The sequence below is a fragment of the Podarcis filfolensis genome, assembly GCF_964270895.1.
Source record: "Podarcis filfolensis genome assembly, chromosome: 1".
In the NCBI taxonomy this organism is placed as follows: domain Eukaryota; kingdom Metazoa; phylum Chordata; class Lepidosauria; order Squamata; family Lacertidae; genus Podarcis; species Podarcis filfolensis.
This window is the reverse complement of record NC_139604.1, coordinates 28,223,319-28,242,859: the sequence shown is the minus strand read 5'-3', so window position 1 is coordinate 28,242,859 and position 19,541 is coordinate 28,223,319. Positions and strand designations below refer to the sequence as shown.

Here is a 19,541-nt window from a genome sequence, read left to right as displayed (position 1 = left end):
GAATGCTCCAGTCACTATAAACTTTGCCCTCCAAGAACCATATTATTTGACTGCTTATGGTGGCAGTTTGGCACAGATCAGAACTGCCCATTTTGCATGCTGCTCCTTAACAAAATGTAGGTTTAAGAAATCAACCACAATGACTCCAGGGGAATTATTGGATGTAACAGGGAGCAGATATATCAGAAGCCTGAAGTGCCTTTTTTTTTTTTTTGCACTCTTCATTTGATAAATCAAACTATGTGATGTCCGCTCCCTCCCTGGTGCCAGGGCAGGGATATTCTGAGGATACCATAGCACAATGCTTTGCAATATAACAGACGTGACAGTTGGTGATTCACCATGCAAAGTGCCAGGACAAGCAGCCTCTGGGCATACTTAGAGTGCCTTGCTAGAGTTGCCTGCATGGTACTAGAAGGAAAGGAAGCCTCTGAATGTACACAGGGTTGTGTTCACTGTTAGTCATACTCAGGGTAGACTCATTCAAATAAAAATGGTTCGGAACCATTAATTTCAATGGCTCTACAATGAGTAGTCAATAGTAGGATGCAACCTAAAGTGGCTTGTCCCCAAGGAGAAATGTAGTCACCAAGTCACCTGCATGGTACAAGAGAAGGAAGCCTCTGGGCATGCACTCAGCACAGTAAAACTAACTGAGCATTAGTTTGTTATGAGCAGACTTCTGGTACATCAATAAATTTGCAGGATTTTTAATTTTTTTTTAAGGCATGACGTGGGCATCAAAAGGGGAGGGAGCAAAGAAACTAATATGCCCTAGCCCCAACCTCTGTGTGTAAATCTGGCAATGATTTAACAGCTGCTCATTCTGTCTACAGAGCATGCAGGTATGGACGCTTGCAAAGCAATGTCTACAAAAGCGCGTTTAAGAAACCCCAAACTGCAGCACTTCAAAGGCTGATGTGTGCATACACAGCCTGAGGAAGCATCATTTGAGTCAAATGCAATATTGCATATCAACATGAGAAGCCATATGCACCTTCATCGTAATAACAACATGAACATATCTTGCTGAGTTGGGAATTTCCCTTTCCAATTTCAAAGAGGAGAAACAGGTATGCAGGATAAACAAGCCCATCACCCCCTCTAAAAAGTTTTGCTTCTTCCCAACCGGTAGAATTTGTTTCCTCTGTGAAAGTGTCCTTGGACGATTTAACAACAGTAATTAGCAATGGAATAACTAACTCAGGAGAATACCTTGCCACAGCTGTTGTTCCTGTGTACATGCAACCAGCAAAGGGGAGGAAATTCATAACTAACCAAAGGAAGGAATGTGTCTTATACTCACTAGGCTTTTAGATGGCAGTCCTTCCCAGTCCTATCTTGAGATGCCCAGGACCGAATCTGGGATCTTATGTTAGCACAGTAAGTATTCTACCACTGAACAATTACCCACTGCCAAGTTTATTGTATTGGTTTCCCTAGCTTGTACAGTTTGACTATTTCAAAACAAGTGTCATTTTCCCCTAGGATGCTCTTAAAATGTCATGAGAGAATAAGTGCCATGCACAAGCCAGCATTCCATAGATCAGGTGTGGCCCCCATAACTAGCTGCTTTGTATGTGCATGCACAGAACACCCTTAACATTATTCCATTTTCTCACAAGGAATCTTTTTGATTGCTCTGATTTGACCATACCATCTGACCAAGCTGCCTTTTGTTTCTGTGAACATATTCTTCTTTATTTCAGTTAGACAAGCTACCCAGGGAAGGAGCATGATGTGTACCTCACAAGAGGTACTACACCTCTCCTAACATCCCACACCCCACCCCACCCTCAGCTTTCACCTGTGGCTCCTAGAAGCTGTCAACATGTGACAGAGGCCACATCCCAAGAAATGACTTCGACAGGCTGGCTAATCCAGGTGAGGACGGCTGATGGGTCTCAAAACCTCAGTGAGTTGGGGATTTCTCCTGCATGTGAATACAGGCTCCGGCGGATTGAGCAGACAAGACTAACAATGGGTCCAATGGTCAAGAAGGTGGTTTCTGCATGTGCTGCAGAGGGAAATGAGGGGCTGATGGAGCTTGTCAACCTGAGAAGGTAGCCCATCTAGGAGAAGGAAAACTCTGATCCTAAACTTCCACTGCCTTGCAGGATATCTTTGGGAGAAGAGAAGGCTAAGGAGTAAAACCCACACAAATCTGGAGCGGAGTCCGTAAGGCAGTTGGATGGCGCCTTGTACACCTCTTTCTGGCAACTCCTGCAGCAGCCAAGCTGGTGCCTAAACTACTGCTCTGCTTTCCTTTGGACCGCATCAGTGAGACTGAAAGAGAGGTCTTGCCATCTGGGTAGCCCAGAACCTCCATACACACTGCCCAGTCTATGATGTATGGTTTTTTTTAAAAAAAAACTGCTTCTTTTATTTATTTATTTATTTATTTATTTATTTAGATATCGATAGATAGCTGTCAACTTTCCCCTTTTTTAAAGGGAAATTCCCTTATTCTGAATAGGATTCCTCACAAGAAAAGGGAAAAGTTGACAGCTATGGATAGATAGATGTAGAATAATTGTTGTCAACAAACAAACAATTCAACCACCCAGCTAATCAATGGTCTCAGAAGATATGAGAAGCTAATAACCAGTCATTTAGTCTATGGAACAGTGTGTGTGTGTGTGTGTGTGTGTGTGTGTGTGTGTGTGATCACTGTTGTCTCCCGCCAGCTTTTTGCTAGATAATTTTCCAGCAGAGTTGAAATACGAATAGTTTTTGATGTACAGATTGAGAGCAAATGATTAACATCCTTGCAGTGCAATCAGTTGTCCTTACCCAGAAATGCTGGTTTTCAAACCTGGTAGATCACAAGTAACAGAGATCCCAGAAAGACACATGGGGAAATTGTAGGCTGTGTGTCTGACTGCAAGGAAATGGAAAAGGAAAGGGACAGTGTAAAATGCTTGATATGAAACACTCACTTTTTGGTTAAGATAAAATGGGTCCAGGTCTTCCAAGGGAGTAGCCACCATGCCAGGAGGTATGTCTCCATAAATAAATGGCAGTGATTTTCCAGCCTCCAAGTCACTACTGGGCTTTGGGCCATTTTCGTCGTCGTCTTTACGGTCTTGTTTGGACTGCTTAGCCTTCTCTGCAGCAATGCGTTGCTCAATAGCTGCAAGAGACTCTCTAGTGAAGTAGTGGAAGCTGTCAGGTCCTGGTGGTACAAGCACTGGCTGCTCCATCTTTTCATCCTGCTCATTTTAATTACCATTTATTCTCCTGCATAAGGAAGTACTGCATAAGGAAATGGGCAGGGAAGGAAGGAAGGAAGGAAAAGACGAAGAAGAGAAATTACTAAGCAGGGAAGGAACATTTCCTCCACCAACTCTTTCTGATGCAAACAAACGACAGTACTACGTTGTTAAAAAGAACTTTCGAAAGAACGAGCCCTTGGATTTCCAAGACACAATCCATCAACCCGCCTTGCTGCTGTGCACACTCCATTTCCTTCAGTGAGATTTGCCTGTGGTTCAGAACAGTATCTGTTTTTCCTCTGGCAGGACTTCCGGACCATTAATTATTATTTATTTATTACCCTTTGTTAAACTGATGTACTACCCTATATACCCGCAGGTCTCAGGGCGGTTCACAGGATAACATCAGAATAGAAAAACCACAAAATACGGAATCAAAATACAACAAAACCAACCCAATAGCCCAATTTCAATGGGTGGCATAACCAATCGAAATTGATCGGATGAAGCTTTTCCCGGCATGCAGATCTAATAACGGGGAAATTGTGAATTTCTGCTTGTTGCGGAGCTGTCAAAAGACACAGGGACCTGACCATAGGGTTCTCATATAAGCCCACTTTAATGAATGGAGATTGCCCCGCAGAAATGCACAATAGTTTGGCGTCCTAAAAATAGCTTATTGATATGCCAGCTACTTGAGACAAAGCGCTGAGCCGTTCTAAAAGCTATTTGATCTTTTTTAAAAAGCACACACCAAAAAACTCCAAGCAAGTGTTATTGGAGGGCACAGCGTCTTACTGCAAACAATATTTTATTAATTACAAAAAAATAAGAATGCTACCCTGCTGCAGAATCCTAGGGGGAACACATTGGTTAATTAACAAAAGGGTCTAATTCAGTGACTTGATTTCAGCTGGGTTGATCCTGTGAAGATATTTTCAGAATCAGGTCAGAGCAAAACCCAGCCTTGCATTCTCCTCTGCAAAATGCAGGCAGAAAAAATACAGCAGATAGTTGGGGGTTGGGGTTGGGGATGGAGACACCACGTTTCCACTACAGTATGTGGCTCTTGCAGAGTACTCCTGAGAGCCCACATGCTTGTTATAGTTGGAAACCGCAGCATATGCTCTTAATTCCTTTTAATGGATTTGATATTTTGGAAATACGCTTAAGAGCGGAAAGAGATGAAACAGTGTCACAAATATACCGTATGCAGCCAAAAATCAGCATGGCAACAGAGGGAGGTGGGGTGGGGGGAAAACACCAAGTGCTGAGGAAAACTGCTTATGGTGCACCTTTTATGCTGCTGAGAGATTTTTCTTTCCTTCTTTATGGTTTTTGCAGGCTGGGTTTTCAAATGTGAATTTGGACAGAGAAGAGCACATCCTCCCCACCCCCACCTCCTCCGAGAGACTAGAGCGTCTGCAATCTCCACCCATTGGCAGGATGCCTTGAAGAAGGCCTGCTTGTTTGTGCCAGACCTAATACACTCGGGCAAAAGCGGGAGATGAAGAACAGCAGAGGAGTGCAAAAGGAAAAGAGGGAGGTGGAAGGTATGAGCAGAGCAGAGAAGCGGTGCTGGATCAGAAGGAGGGAAGCGTGTGCCACTTTATTTTAAAGGAATGGGGAAGAATGAGAGAGAGAGAGAGACACAGGGATATCTACGGAGAGGGGAAAGGAGGGGAGAGAGAAAAGAGGAGATGAAGAAAGGACAGGAAAGAGGGAGTGAGAAGAGAAAAGATAACTACCTACTTTCGATTGCGTAAGACAAAGGAAAAAAAGCAATTGTTGGAACGTTCGATGAAAAAAAACATAGAACTTCCAAGTAGAAAGACGAGTGAGATATTAGAATGATTTAGGGGGGGAAGGGGGTGTTGAAAACTGTCTTTTGGTTGTGACCATTTTGTTTGAAATCAAATTGCAAAACAAAGGAAGGAAGGAAGGAAGGAAGGAAGGAAGGAAGGAAGGAAGGAGGGAAGGAAGGAAGGAAGATCTGCAGGGAAACCACTGGAAATCTTTGTTTTATTGCAAGTGTTGGGGGGAAAGGGTTGGGTTTTTTTGTTTTTTGTTTTTTGCTTAATGGCAAAAAGAAAATCCCAGCACTGCAAAACCAAAAACAACAAAAACAGCTAATGGATCCTTAATGCACATGCAAAGTAAATAAAGCCTGAATTTCAAAGGTCTCCTTTCACCATGTCTGATAAGTAGATGAATCCCAATATACTTCAGGTTTAACGTCTGAATTGACATTTAAAGGACTATATAAGGGTGGTTCACTTAAAACAGCAATTCCAACTTTTCCAGATGGATTACTGTATTTTTCGCCCTATAGGGCGCACCGGCCCATAGGGCGCACTTTTTTTTTGGGGGGGGGGAAATAAAGAAAAAAAAATTCCTCCCCAGGCGCGGGGCGGGGGAAGCCCGAGCTTCCCCCGACCCCAGCCCCCAGAACAGGCTGCTATCCGCAAGCCTTGGGAGCCTGGCGGGAACTCGCTCTCCAGGCTTCAGCGAAAGCCTGCATTCGCCCCATAGGACATACACACATTTCCCTTTCATTTTTGGAGGGGAAAAGGTGCATCCTATAGGGCGAAAAATACGGTATAAGCCAGATGGAATCAGTAAGCACTATATATTACAAGACTACCTGAATTTTCACATGGAGACGGTAATAGTATACAGTGGTACCTGGGGTTAAGTACTTAATTCGTTCCGGAGGTCCGTACTTAACCTGAAACTGTTCTTAACCTGAAGCACCACTTTAGCTAATGGGGCCTCCTGCTGCTGCCGCACCACTGGAGCATGATTTCTGTTCTCATCCTGAAGCAAAGTTCTTAACCCAAGGTACTATTTCTGGGTTAGCGGAGTCTGTAACCTGAAGCGTCTATAACCCGAGGTACCACCGTAATTGGTTTAGGAGTTTTGCAATGTCCCAGTTACATTTATCAATCATTTTAGAAACTGATACATATGCATACTTTTTTTTGGGGGGGGGGAATAGGGACTTGTAATAGAAGAGAAATGCCACTACAATTGGCCAAATGATCAGCAGTATTGGCTGAAAAAATCAAACTACATGTTAGCATTATTAAAAAGAATTCAGTTTACTTCGATACTCACAAACACAAACTGACAATAGGACGGAATTGGTTGCCCTAAAACTCTTAACACAGATTTTAATTTTTTTTTTAAGTAAGAAGGCATGACTCAAAATTTGGAACCTTTGTTGGTGATGATACAAGGTTCCTGGCAGCCATTGGTGCATGAAAGGATGGGTCAGCACTCTTGGTTGGCTGTGACCATTGTTCCAAGAAGTGGCCTTATAGGAAGCACTTTGCTTCTTCTGTTCATACTACAGCATCAGAGAATGGTGCAAAAGGGAGGTATAGAAGGAAGGGAGAGAGGAGGAAGGATGATGCTGCAGATGTTCAAAGTCCTGGAACAGAGAATCCGGCCTCATTCACACACGTTGTGCTTGTGTTACAAGTGCCAACACTAAGACTGGGGAGTGGGAGTCTACACACAGCACACTACAGAGGGTGGAGTGGGGTGGGTGGGTACCCCTATTTGATGCAGGTCATAGGCTCCCAAGTTGGGTTTACCCTTAAATGCACTTCCAGAAGGAGGGCTGGAGTAGAATAATGTGGCTTACCCAATGCCTATGCCAAACTGTTCACATGTAGAGTAGACCCAATAAAAGTAGTGGCCTATTTTACTCCCAAACTATATGCTGCTGTCTTGTTTGGCTAGTTACTCTGGGAACTGGAGGGTAACGGAGTCTTGGCATTTAATGGAGAATCTGGCCTCATTTGCCCATGTTGTGTCTGTGTGAAAAGTGACAACACACTACAGACTGTGAGCTCTCTTGACCTAGAAGATAACATTATTTCCCCTGCTGACTGAGCTAAACTTAGATAGGACATCATCATCATCATCATCATCATCGTTGTTATTATTATTTTATTTTAAGTAAACCCCACCACAGCTGCTATCAGCCCCAGGAAGAAAGTTTCCTTTGCTGGTAAGGGCAATTTCCTTTCAGGGGTAAAGAACAGATTTGCTGGTGGGTGGAAATTTCCATCAGGACTGTGGTGAATGGGTAAGAGTGCTGTCATACCAGTACTGATTATCTTCTTTCATCCTCCACACAGCTGTTATTTACAAGGAACAGCCTAGGCAAACTCAACACAGTCACACATTTAATGTCACATTTAGCTTGGCCCTCTGTATTAGCTTGGTAGTTCTTTCATGCCTGTGTAACTGTACAAACTACTATGTACACAAATGGTATCACTTAAATACTAAATGCAGAGAGGATCAGTTCACCTAAACAAGCATTACTTCTTTTATTCATTCAGTTGTATCCTTGGAAATATGGTCATGTGAAAACACACACACACACACACACACACACACACACACACACGTGTATAGGAGTAATAGAGTAGATCCTGGCTGCATCTACACAGCTATAAAAAACACTCTGAAAATGCTCTAGGGAAAAACGATTTTAAAGCTCACAATGGAAAATTTCATAGAGTTCCTATTTCAGCTCCGCATCGCCACCTGGTGTCACAACGCATTTATAACGTTTTATTTTTACTAATGTAGCTGAGTCCCCTGTGAAATAGATTTATGTCCACTGATCTCAGTGGGTCTAATTCTGAGCATGGCTTGGATATTGCCTGCATGTTGTAGAAATGCAAGAAAAGGACCCGATTTAAATATCACAACTAGATTTTCTCTTTGCACATAATAACGAGGGAAAGCACATTCATCGTATATTGTCTCAGAAATACCAAACTCATCATAGCTTCTAATTCGTTAACGTTTCTTATATGCTTAATTCTGCCTCCAATAAACTGCAATGACATTCTCTGCATCACTGTTCCCTTGCCTCACTTCCAGCAATTAACACATAACATTGTTGGTGTCAAGAGTAATGATCATCATAACAAGGTACCCAGTCTCTCTAAAACCTGAGCTACAGTTGGCATCTAAACAGTTATTACCTGCCAAGTACAGTCCTCTTCCTTACAACTAGGACATACGGTGTGCACCAGTGATGACCCTAGAGCCTGAGAATTACTGGCAGAGATCACCCTTTTGTGAAAAAGCTGCCTGCACTCTGTTATGGCCAACGAACCCAAAATATGTTGTGTTTATTATGAGTACTGAAAAAGATACCCTTTGACCATTTAGGGGTTTTTTTGTTTTGTTTTTTTTGCAGGCAATAGTTTCATTTATTATTGTTTATTTAAAGCATCTTTAACCCAGCTGGAAAGGCTCCCAAAGCAGCTTATATAAAATCAGAAAGAAAGAAGGCAGCCCCTGCCTGCTCAGAATCTGAAAGACGGAACGCAAAATGAAAAGGGAATCAGGTGGGAAGAAGAAAACAAGCCCATTTCAGAAACCAGTTCTTAAAATTCCAAAGTTTTTAGAACGACCAGCTTGAAAAGAAACAATTCAAGAAGAAAAGCCAAAGGGAGCTGTCCCTTCAAGCAGAGCCAATGAGATGTTTCCTGCTTGTCTTCTCTCCCCCTGCTGTAGCCTGATGGAATACCAGCTGCCCAAAGTTGCAGATTTGAAAGTATTTGCCTGCTAAGAATCACCTTTAATGTAGGACTTAGTTTAAAGAAACAATGCCCGGCAAATTTGGCATAGGATGCCAGCTTCAAGGTTGATGTATTTTCCTTCCCTTGTCAGGTGTATGTCAGGGGAACAAAGCCTTCCTTGCTTCACCCATGATATGCCCTTTTCTGCCTGCTTCCATCAGAGCATCAATAGCACTGGAGGGATAGATGGCTGCAAGAAGACCACTTCCTTCACCCATGAAGAGGGAGGTCTGCAATAACCTATGGTGCCTGGAATACCTTCCCAGGGACTGTAGGATTGCACCCTAAATGATGTTCCCTGACAACATGTATCTGAAACCGTGACAGTATACATAACAATATTACATTACTAAAATACAGTTTTCTCTCTCTCTTTATCTATGAAAAGGGTGTTGTTTTTCTGCCTCACGCACTCAGTTCCTCTTGCAGTCTGAAGCTGATCACCAAGGATGTATTTGGGCAACAGAAATCTGTTACAGTAAGCAGTCCTTACTCTATATCCTTCTGTTTGCCCTTGCCCTGTGTTATATATTATGCTTTTTGCTTTTGGCTAAAAGTTGATAAATCAGGGCAAACAGAAAGCAAACACAAGCTTCTGTTTTGAGAAGCTATCAAAATAAACAGGGAAGAGTGCTAATATCATTTAATTAGGTAGAGGTTTTGCCCTGGGTGCTCATGAAGGTTCTATATCTGGGTGGTTTAACATTCTGCCATTCTATAGTTATTGTATTTTTTTAAGTGTTTTTTTCCCTTGTTTTCTGAGTCACTTTGGAATTGAAGAGCAGGACAGAAATGAATTAAATCTTCCTATATACATAAAAATGTAAGGTTGTCATTGTGCAGTCCCCACTGGATGATTTGCTGTGCCTCATCACAGCAGGAAGTCAGGGTGGGGTACGGGAGCAAAGGAGAAGGCAGGTTGCACAACATCAGAGGCCGTGGAATGGGAGTGAGAAGGGAGAAACACTGACAGGCGAAAGTGGTGGTTTGAGTAAAACAGGATGGAGCAAACTGAGAGGGAAATGGCAGTTTGAAACAACAGCAAAGGTTTGAGTAAATACCTTCATACATTGGAACATTTGTGGGCTCCGAATCCTTTATCTCTCACACATGAGGCAGCTGAGGAATGGAAGAGGGAGAAGTTTGAGTACAGTGAGAAGGGAAAAACACTGAAAGGAAAAAAGTGGCTGTTTTGAATAGCAGAAGTTTGAGTAAAGTGGAGGTGGAGAAACACTGAGAGGAAAATGGCAGTTTCAAACAATGTCAGAGGTTTGAGTAAAGCAGTGATGGAGTGACACAGAGAGAAATGGTGGTTTTAAATAATAGCAGAAGGTTGAATAAAGCAGGGGTAGAGAAATGCTGAGAGAAAAAGTGGCGATTTAAAACAATGGCAGAGGTTTGAGTAGAGTCAGCAGCAGGTGACACGAGGGGCAGTTTAAAACAGGGTTCGAGTACAATGAGAAGGAAGTTGGAAAAAGCTTTCAATGTTAGCTTTCTGAGTGTTAGCTTCTGCATTGTACTGTCTCTGCTATTTCTCACTGTTTTTTTTTAAAAAAACAGTGTTCCTCCATCTCTGCTTTCCTCAAATCTCTGCTGTTGTTCAAAACCACATTTTCACCTCAGTGTTCCTCCACTTAAGTTTTACTCAGACTTCTGCCATTGTTTAAGTACAGTGGGGAAATGGCTGTTTTAAACATCTCCCTCTTCCATTCAATAATAATAATAATAATAATAATAATAATAATAATAATAATAATAATTTATTTGTACCCTGCCCATCTGGCTGGGTTTCACCAGCCACTCTGGGCGGCTTCCACAAAGACCAAAAATACACTAAGATGTCACACATTAAAAACTTCCCTGAACAGGGCTGCCTTAAGATGTCTTCTGAATGTCAGGTAGTTGTTTATCTCTTTGACATCTGATGGGAGGGCGTTTGACAGGGCGGGCGCCACTACCGAGAAGGCCCTCTTCCTGGTTCCCTGTAACTTGGCTTCTCTCAGTGAGGGAACTGCCAGAAGGCCCTCGGCGCTGGACCTCAGTATCCGGGTAGAATGATGGGGGTGGAGACGCTCCTTCAGCTATACTGGGCCGAGGCCGTTTAGGGCTTTAAAGGTCAACACCAACACTTTGAATTGTGCTCAGAAGCATACTGGGAGCCAATGTACGTCTTTCAAGACCGGTGTTATGTGGTCTCAGCGGCCGCTCCCAGTCACCAGTCTAGCTGCCGCATTCTGGATTAGTTGTAGTTTCCGGGTCACCTTCAAAGGTAGCCCCATGTAGATTCCCATGTAAAGCTTCGTGTGAGAGATACTCAGGATGCAGAGCCCTCAAATATTCCATAGTACCTTCCCACAATGTACAGTATTTCGCTCCTGGTAACCTGTGTTGTCTTCAACATGAAGTTACAGATTCAGCGTAGTTTAGAAACTGCATGGGTGTTTGCTTGTGACTAAAATATATGTACAACATTTATCAGTTGAGCATGACATTCTCTAATTGAGCAAGCTAACTGACAGGCTTGCTCTTAAGAGTCTATTTGTCTTAAAGATACAGCAACATACATCAGCATGGTGTGTTTGTGTGTGCAAAGGGGGCTGCAGAATGGGAAAGAGGCAGCAGCATGGAAATAGGGGTGGCCTGTGTGCAAAGGAGAGTTGGAAAAAGGAGAAGGGGGGAGGTAGTAAAAAGGACAGGGAGGTGATAATGGTGTGAGCATGCAAAGGGGGCTGGCAACAGAAAATAGGAGAAGAGGTGGAAATGGGGGAGGATCTTTCTGAAAGGGAGAGTTGAGAAAAGTAAGGCGGGGATGGAGGGAAAAAAGGGAGTGAATGTGAAAAGGGGGTGTAAAGGGGATGGCAAAAAAGGAGGAAGTAGGGGGTTTGGTAATGGGTTTGAGGTTGAAAGCAGGGGCCTGAATGGATCTGAAGCATAGGACAAGATGAAAAGGGTGCTTAGTAGTTGAAATGTGTGGGAGGAGTAGGATGCAGGATCTGGCCCTGGGGGTGGTTGGTGTGCAAGGGGGCATTGCACAAAAGGAAGGGAGAGGAGACATAGGCATTGGGGTGAAGGTGGAAACAGGAGTGCAAAGTGCCTTCAGAAATGAGGTGTGTGTGTGAAAAACAAGCTTAGTAGTTGCATGAGATGGGAAGGGGAAACTCCAGGGCAATTAATGTGGGAGGAATGGTAGGGGTGGTGGTGAACAGAGTGAGCTGGGGCACATCGCTTAGTAAATTCATAAAATGAAACAAAGAGACTTTTAAAAATTTACATTCACCATTATACTCACCTCATCGGTTCCTAAACCAAAACAATGGAAAACAGAATCTATTTATGTGCACCTCACCCTGTCCTGAGAACACACAGTGATGTATTTCAAAACTTAGCTAAAAACGGCGTTGGTGGTATAGTGGTGAGCATAGCTGCCTTCCAAAACTTAGCTAAAACATATTTCCATATAGATCATAAGTAGCAAATGCCACCTGTGCGTTTCCTAATCTGCCACTTAGGGAGCACACGCTGAAAGTTAGAAGCCCAACTGCCTGCAACTTTTCTTTTGGGAGTTCTGCCACCCCTGCTGTACCTGGAGTGCAGCCAACATTCCTTTGCCCCCCCCTCATTATCTCTACTTCATTTGGTGCCAGGATACCGTGCATTACTCACTGTAGATAGAAGACTTCCAATGCCTGCCTGCCATCGCTTCTCATCTCCTCATCTGCTGCTCCTCTGCCCACATGCTGCTGCCCAATGGTGGCCCATCTAATTTTGCCACCTGAGGCTAAATGTGAAGGTGCTGCCCCACCCCCCACAGCCCCTGCTGAAGCCTTGCTTACCGGAGTTACATGGCTGAGATTTCTGGGTTATGGCAAGATCTTGCAGGATCTCCTGCAAGATCTCACTGGAATCTGGAGGCCATCAACACCACTGCTTCTCTGGGGGTGAAGGGGTGTGCTCACCCACAGAGGCACCCCTTGTAGTCCACTGCCTGAGGGGGCTGCCTCAGACTGCCTCGTGAACAGGCCCTCCCTGCTGCTGCCCATTTCACCCTTGTGCCCACACACTTCTGCTAACCACCCCTGTGTGAGAGAAAGACCGCTTCTTCCTGCTTCAGTGGGGAAAGAAGAGCCTTGATACACAAAACTGCAGCCTGCTTTAACATGAGAGGGAGAGAGGCTGACTGACTAAGCTGTGCCTCAGAAAGCGAGGCTGGTCATTGTGACCACATGCTGATGCTGTCTGACTCATAAAAGAGAGATGGGGGATTGTGACCTAACAATGATGTTGCTTAACTAAAAAAAAAACCAACCCTAGCCATTCTGACCTCCCACAGCTGGTGTCCACTTGAAGGACAGGGGGAAGTTTGGATCCTGCCCCACATTTTTCCAACTTCTTTAATAAGGAAGGTGCTCTTTCTACTTTGGACCAGACAGGATTCTTAGGTTTATGTCTCTCCTCTCAAATACAAGTTTCACCTCTTCTTAGACAGGTGGTAGAGAATTGTCCCCAACATTGCTTTTTATGACACAGGATTAGGTAAAGGTAAAGGGACACCTCACCATTAGGTCCAGTCGTGACCGACTCTGGGGTTGCGGTGGTCATCTCGCTTTACTGGCTGAGAGAGCCAGCATACAGCTTCCGGGTCATGTGGCCAGCATGACTAAGCCGCTTCTGGCGAACCAGAGCGGCGCACAGAAACGCCGTTTACCTTCCCACCAGAGCGGTACCTATTTATCTACTTGCACTTTGACATGCTTCAAACTGCTAGGTTGGCAGGAGCAGGGACCAAGCAATGGGAGCTCACCCCGTCGCGGGGATTCGAACAGCCGACCTTATTTATCGGCAAGTCCTAGGCTCTGTGGTTTAACCCACAGCGCATTGGCCTCTAATCCCCCCTGATACGCTCTGTGTTATTTCTGAATGCTGCCCAGCCATCAGTTCTCTAACGTGCTACTGAAGGGCTGGAAGCCACCATGCAAGTATGAGAGAGCATCAGAAGCCAACCTGAGATGGGTTCTAGCTAGTATTCCCATGGGGAAGAAATGGAAAAAAGAATGAAAAATGCCAAATATTTTCCCTCTCAAACCCAAACCAAACTCCTGCAGAGCCATACTGTAGTCTCGCGTCAGTCACAAAGATTTAAATGCCATTCACTAAGCAGTGGTATCTGTGTAGATCAATGTGGGGAGAAAATTTTGCTTCAGTCAATAAGAATTAGTTTCTGAAACAGTGTCAGAGTCACAGTTGGAATGCTTTGCAGTATTGCAGCTTCCTCCTTCAGCCTCACTGATTTGGGAAAAAAAGAGTTTGCATTCCTGCCATGTAACTTGCCTCTCCCAGTCCTTGAGGAAGTTCACAATAAAATAATAAAACCAGTATCATATCCAGTTCTAGATATGAGCAACTAGTTGCTCCTCCCCTTCATGGATCATTGCCTTGCCGTGGCGAAGGGGCTTGAATAGCTCAGAGAAACTATGAGCTATGCCGTGCAGGGCCACCCAAGATGGACAGGTCATAGTGGAGAGTTTTGACCAAACGTGTCCATTAAACTTTAATTAGTTTAATGTTAAGTAAACGTCCAGTGCGCTTCCAACGCCATAAATCTTATCTCAGCAGAGAATTTCGTGCAGCGGTTGAAGAAGGCAGGAGAGTCAGTACCTTTCAAAGAAAAACCCTGGCGATAAAGCACACATGCTTTTATCTCCGGCATAAAGAAAACTTTACTCTAAACTTAACTCATATCAGCAAACACGCCCATGGCCACAAACTGAGTCTGCGAGTCAGGTCAAGGGGAAAAACACATGGGTGAACTGACTATTTATACAAACTAACTCACATTCCTGGATGCTTAATGACTTCCAGCTGCTCAGTGATTAGAGTGACTTGTTACCTCTTAACCCTTTAGTACCAACAAAACGTGATCCACCTGGAGGAGGAACCGGCAAGCCACTCCAGTATCCCTGCCAAGAAAACTCCATGGACAAAGACAACAGGCATATAAAAGTTATGACGCTGGACCAAACTGCGGGAGGCAGTGGAAGACAATTGTGCCTGGCGTGCTCTGGTCCATGGGGTCACGAAGAGTCGGACACGACTAAACAACAACAACAACAAGTTGCTCCTAAGAACCCATATCTGTGGGCAGGCATACACATCCCCATAGACACCCAAGGGTGCATCTAACCAATATACCGTAATATATTGGCCCGAATATAAATCGCACCCAAATATAAGCCGCACCTTTAAAATTCCGCAGGCACTCACACCCATTCTGTTTTACTGTATGTCTGTTTCAGCAGCGATTCGTAGAAGCCCATTTTTGTAAGGTCGCAAATTTAAGCTGCACTTTAACTTTTCACGGTTGGAATTTGGGAGAAAAAGTGAGGCTTATATTCAGGCCAATATGGTAATGGGATTCAGGTGTGTATTGTGATGTGTATGTAAATATGCATCTGCACCTGCGTGTGTAAATTTCCTTTACTGGATCAGAGCATACAAAATGGCAACAATAAAGCATTTTAAAAGATCATTCAATTAAATGTAACACTGTAGTATCATATCCCTTTGATACAAGTTGTGGAAATGTGATAGATTATATAAAACGTTTCTGATTGCCATGGCCTCCCATCATGACATCAGCAGCTCTCTGATCCAAAGTCAGCAAGTTCACTTGGAAGTACTTGCAAAATTTGCAAAGGTTTTCTGAGCTGTCTACTTGAGGACTCAGCTTAGAGAAGGTCAGGTCATCTCTCTAACATGTGTTTATGCATCAAAAAATGAAACTACATTTCCTTAGCTTGTCTTTTAAAGCCAGCAGGTTTTCTTTGTAGGATCTGGTAAAACCAGTAGAGGCACAGTGAAAGTATTTTAAATCTCCCTTAAAAGAAAGGTTCAAATCAACAATGGATCTAAATGTTACAGTCTTAAAGTACATGCCCACTAAAAGGTAAAAGGACCCCTGACCTTTAGGTCCAGTCGTGAATGACTCTGGGGTTGCAGCACTCATCTCGCTTTACTGGCCGAGGGAGCCGGCATACAGCTTCCGGGTCATGTGGCCAGCATGACTAAGCCGCTTCTGGCAAACCAGAGCAGCGCACGAAAATGCCATTTACCTTCCCACTGGAGCAGTACCTATTTATCTACTTGCACTTTGACGTGCTTTCGAACTGCTAGGTTGGCAGGAGCAGGGACCGAGCAACGGGAGCTCACCCCATCGCGGGGATTCAAACCGTCGACCTTCTGATCGGCAAGTCCTAGGCTCTGTCGTTTAACCCACAGAGCCACCCGTGTCCCTACATGCCCACTAGAAGAGCACTAAATCTGAAGAAGCACAAGGGGGGGGGCAGTGCATTTGATGGCCTGTATGACTCTACTGTGAAACTTTCACAGCTCCTGGCCACTTCTAATAGGGTTGCCATGTGTCCTATCTTTCCAGGACATGTCCTCTTTTTCATGGGTATGTAAAATTAGGGTTGCCATATTTCCAAATCCGAACACAAAAGTTGTCAAGCTTTTTTATTTGTTTTTGTTGGGGGGGGGCAAAGTTGAGCTTTTTAAAGTTTTTTAAAAAGTTTTGTTTTGTTCTGTTTTGCAAAACTTTTGCAAAGTTGTTGAGCAATGTTGGGTGTATGGGGACCCTAGTAAAATGAGAGTCATCATAGAGAATCCATATTTAAAAGTAGAAGTTGGTAAACGTGCCCTCTTTTTTTGCCAACCCTGCGAAGCCTTCTTAGAACAGTTGTTTAGAGAATCAGTACAAAAGGTGAGGAGAGCTGTATTTCAAGAGTCTGTCTAAGATGGGGTGGGGAAGCTGTGGCCTGCCAGATGTTGAACTCCAACTCCCATCCGCTCCCGCCAGAATAGCCAATGGTCAAGGATGTTTGGAACTGGACTCCAGCAATATCTGGAGGGCGACGGGTTCCCCATCCCTACTCTAAGAGTATGACCCAGTGGCAGCTTCCTTCAGTCCTTTTCCTTGGTGTGCAGTCAGAGCTTCATGATGTTCCCTTACATGAAGTCTGCATATGCAAACTGCATATGGAAAGCAAAGTCTTTTGAGAAGGGCCAGTTATTGTCCTTGGAGACAATATAGAGAAAGTATCTAGCTAGGCAGACTAATAGTTGACTTGGTATACGGCAGCTTCCTTTGTTCCGTAGGCCTTACTGATCTGGTACCACATTCTGTCTGCCCTGTCACCTGGGGAGGAAGAGTTCAAACTGAAGAACCTCACATGTTGTGGTTGCACAACAATTCTGAACTATCCTGTAAAAAAAAAAAACTGCAGTTCTTAGAATGCTAAACCCAGGAGAGGCGGCAATAGCTAGTAGAGCCCCCGATGCTGTCCTACCTTAAAAACTCCCCCCCCCTCTAAATTTGAAAAGCAAAAAATTAATCTCACGCTTGCAAGCCACGTGAAAGGTGAGGAAGCTGGAAAACATCCTGCAATTAATCATTATTAAAGGGAATCATCCCCTCGAGACTAAGGTTGTTTAGCAGAGTTGCCACCTGTGTTCTGGGCCTCTGCTGGGTGCAGAATGCTTAGGTCATCATGGTTATCTGATTACAACGCATGCTGCACAACCGTAAGAGAATACAACAGGAACACTGAAATTTATGACACTTTCCTAATGTGTCAATTTCATTGTATGTGTAAATGTGATGTGACGAGTTTCTTGACAATTGATTTCCATTTGTGTAAGTTAAAAGGTAAGACACTGATGTCTTTAATAGGCATATTTGGTCAAAGTCCTTAGCGTGCAAACCTATGCATGTTTACTAGGAAGTAAATCCAGCTGTTCAGTTAGGCCAGGGGTAGGCAAGGTTTACCGGCCATGGGCCGGATCACAACCACGGAGATCATCCGTGGGCCGGGCTGGCGCAGTGCGATGCCGGAAATCGCTTCTGCACATGCCCAGATGCTAAAAAACATGCCACGCAAAAGCGGTTTTCAACGTCTGGACATGCGCAGAAGCAATTTCCGGTATCTGCACATGTGTAGACTCGATTTCCAGCACCGACCGGTGAGTCCCCATGCCACGCTGGTTCAGTACAGCGCGCGGGGGGGGGGACTCGCCGAATAGGAGGCTTATGGGCCAGTAAAACGGTGTTCGTGGGCCCCATCTGGCCCATGGGCCGCACATTGCTGACCCCTGAGTTAAGCTGAAATCCTAAAGCTAAGTCATATGTGAAACAGCAAGTGCATAAATATAGCTCAGATATGCTTAAGCTTACTTTGACTGCAGTGCTAAACATGCTTACTAGGGAGAAAGTCCTTTTTGACACTTGCTTCCAAGTAAGGATGAATACGACCACACAGTTAACAGATAATCATATTTGAATATAAATTAAGAGCCAAGTGTCCAGTTGCTGAGCTAGGCCCTAGATCCTAGGATGACCACTAAGTAAATTTCTTTCAAAACTGAAAGTTGATAGCACATTATCTGATTAAATATTTTTTGCATATATTGTAACAAACATAAAACCACAGTCTCGTCAGCAAAGATAATGATGTTTTATCTGGCTACACTGTATCTGAAAGGCCTCTAAACAGTTGTAGGAATGACAGGTCTCTAGAATATGTAGACAAGAATGTGAAAGTGTGTTATTCCGAACTCATCCTCTAAATCTGAGGCTAACTCAGGAAGGAAAACAGATGACAGAGCCAAAGGCAGAGAGCATTGTGCCACAGCTCCTTTGTTTATGTAGGTTTGTGGGCTACTCCACCAGTTCAGCCAGGCAAGTTACATCTCAGCAATGAGAGATCCAGTTGAGAGGTGGCTGGTACATTAGACCCAATGGGGCACTTGCCTGCCTTTTGATGTAAAACCAGCCTACAGGATAGCACTGCCTACCAGGTTCCTTCTGCTTAAATTTCAGTGCTGCCCTTGTAGAATTCTGAAAGGAGGCAGACGAGGCCCAAATTAGAATCATTTGGTTCTGCCTGCTTGCCATTGGCTCTGCCTCCACCTTCTGGGCCTAACAGGAACCAGGTGCCACTTATTCAGTTTATGGGAACAACAAAGGTTTTATTTATCAGTCAGAGATGCAACAATACCAGGGCTGGATCTAGACACATCCAAAAATCGTTTCAGGAAAACGTGTTGTAAAGCTCATAATGGAGAATCACATTGCTGAAAGATCAAACTCTATAGCACCATCTGGTGTCAAAGTGTTATAAAGCATTTAAAATGTGGTTTGTGTGTGTGTGTGTTTTACTAATGCAGCTGAGTCCCAGAGTCTCACTGGCTCTTAACTCTTAGGGTTAGGGCCTAGTCTTCAGAATTACCTCCCACAACCACACTCTCGGGCCCTCACATTTCCAGAACTTTCTGGCTTTAGGAGATCCACACACTTCCATGAAGCTGGGGGAACACACTCCAGCTTTCTATTATGCCTTATTCATACCTGCCAGTTGTCCTGGATTGACAGACGCCACATGGTGGTGGTGGGTGTCCCAGATTTGGGATAGAAAAAGTTGGAGTGTATGCTTTTTCCAAGTCTGCAAAATGTTATATGCGTTCCTGGGAAGTGTTTGCTACTGGTTTCTGAATTTTTTTAATTCTGAAGAAGGTATTATTTGTATAAGAGCGAAATGTTTGATAGCTTTGATATAAGCTCACTATTAGTTAATTTGCTCATTTAAAGGGGAGACAGCTCTGGTCACTCTGCACCAGGGAGCAAGGCAGACATGGTTCAGTGCTTTGTGGTCAGCTAATC

At 44.0% G+C, this 19,541-nt stretch overlaps 1 protein-coding gene and 1 long non-coding RNA gene across 5 annotated transcripts in view; one reads left to right on the top strand and one right to left on the bottom strand.

Moving 5' to 3' along the window:
* The window catches only part of LOC310744875 (sodium channel protein type 1 subunit alpha), a 106,557-nt gene that overhangs the window by 49,720 nt on the left and 37,296 nt on the right, over nt 1-19,541 (bottom strand). For all 4 annotated transcript variants that reach the window (XM_083576763.1, XM_083576765.1, XM_083576764.1 and 1 more), the window contains exon 2: nt 2,940-3,255. In XM_083576763.1, the coding sequence (XP_083432889.1) occupies nt 2,940-3,203 (264 nt within the window). In that variant the 5' untranslated portion in view covers nt 3,204-3,255. The remainder of the gene's footprint in view (nt 1-2,939; nt 3,256-19,541) is intronic.
* Nucleotides 968-4,828, top strand: LOC310745400. The gene is made up of 3 exons (XR_014540113.1): nt 968-1,383; nt 1,710-1,884; nt 4,560-4,828. It is a non-coding gene; the product is annotated as an uncharacterized lncRNA (long non-coding RNA).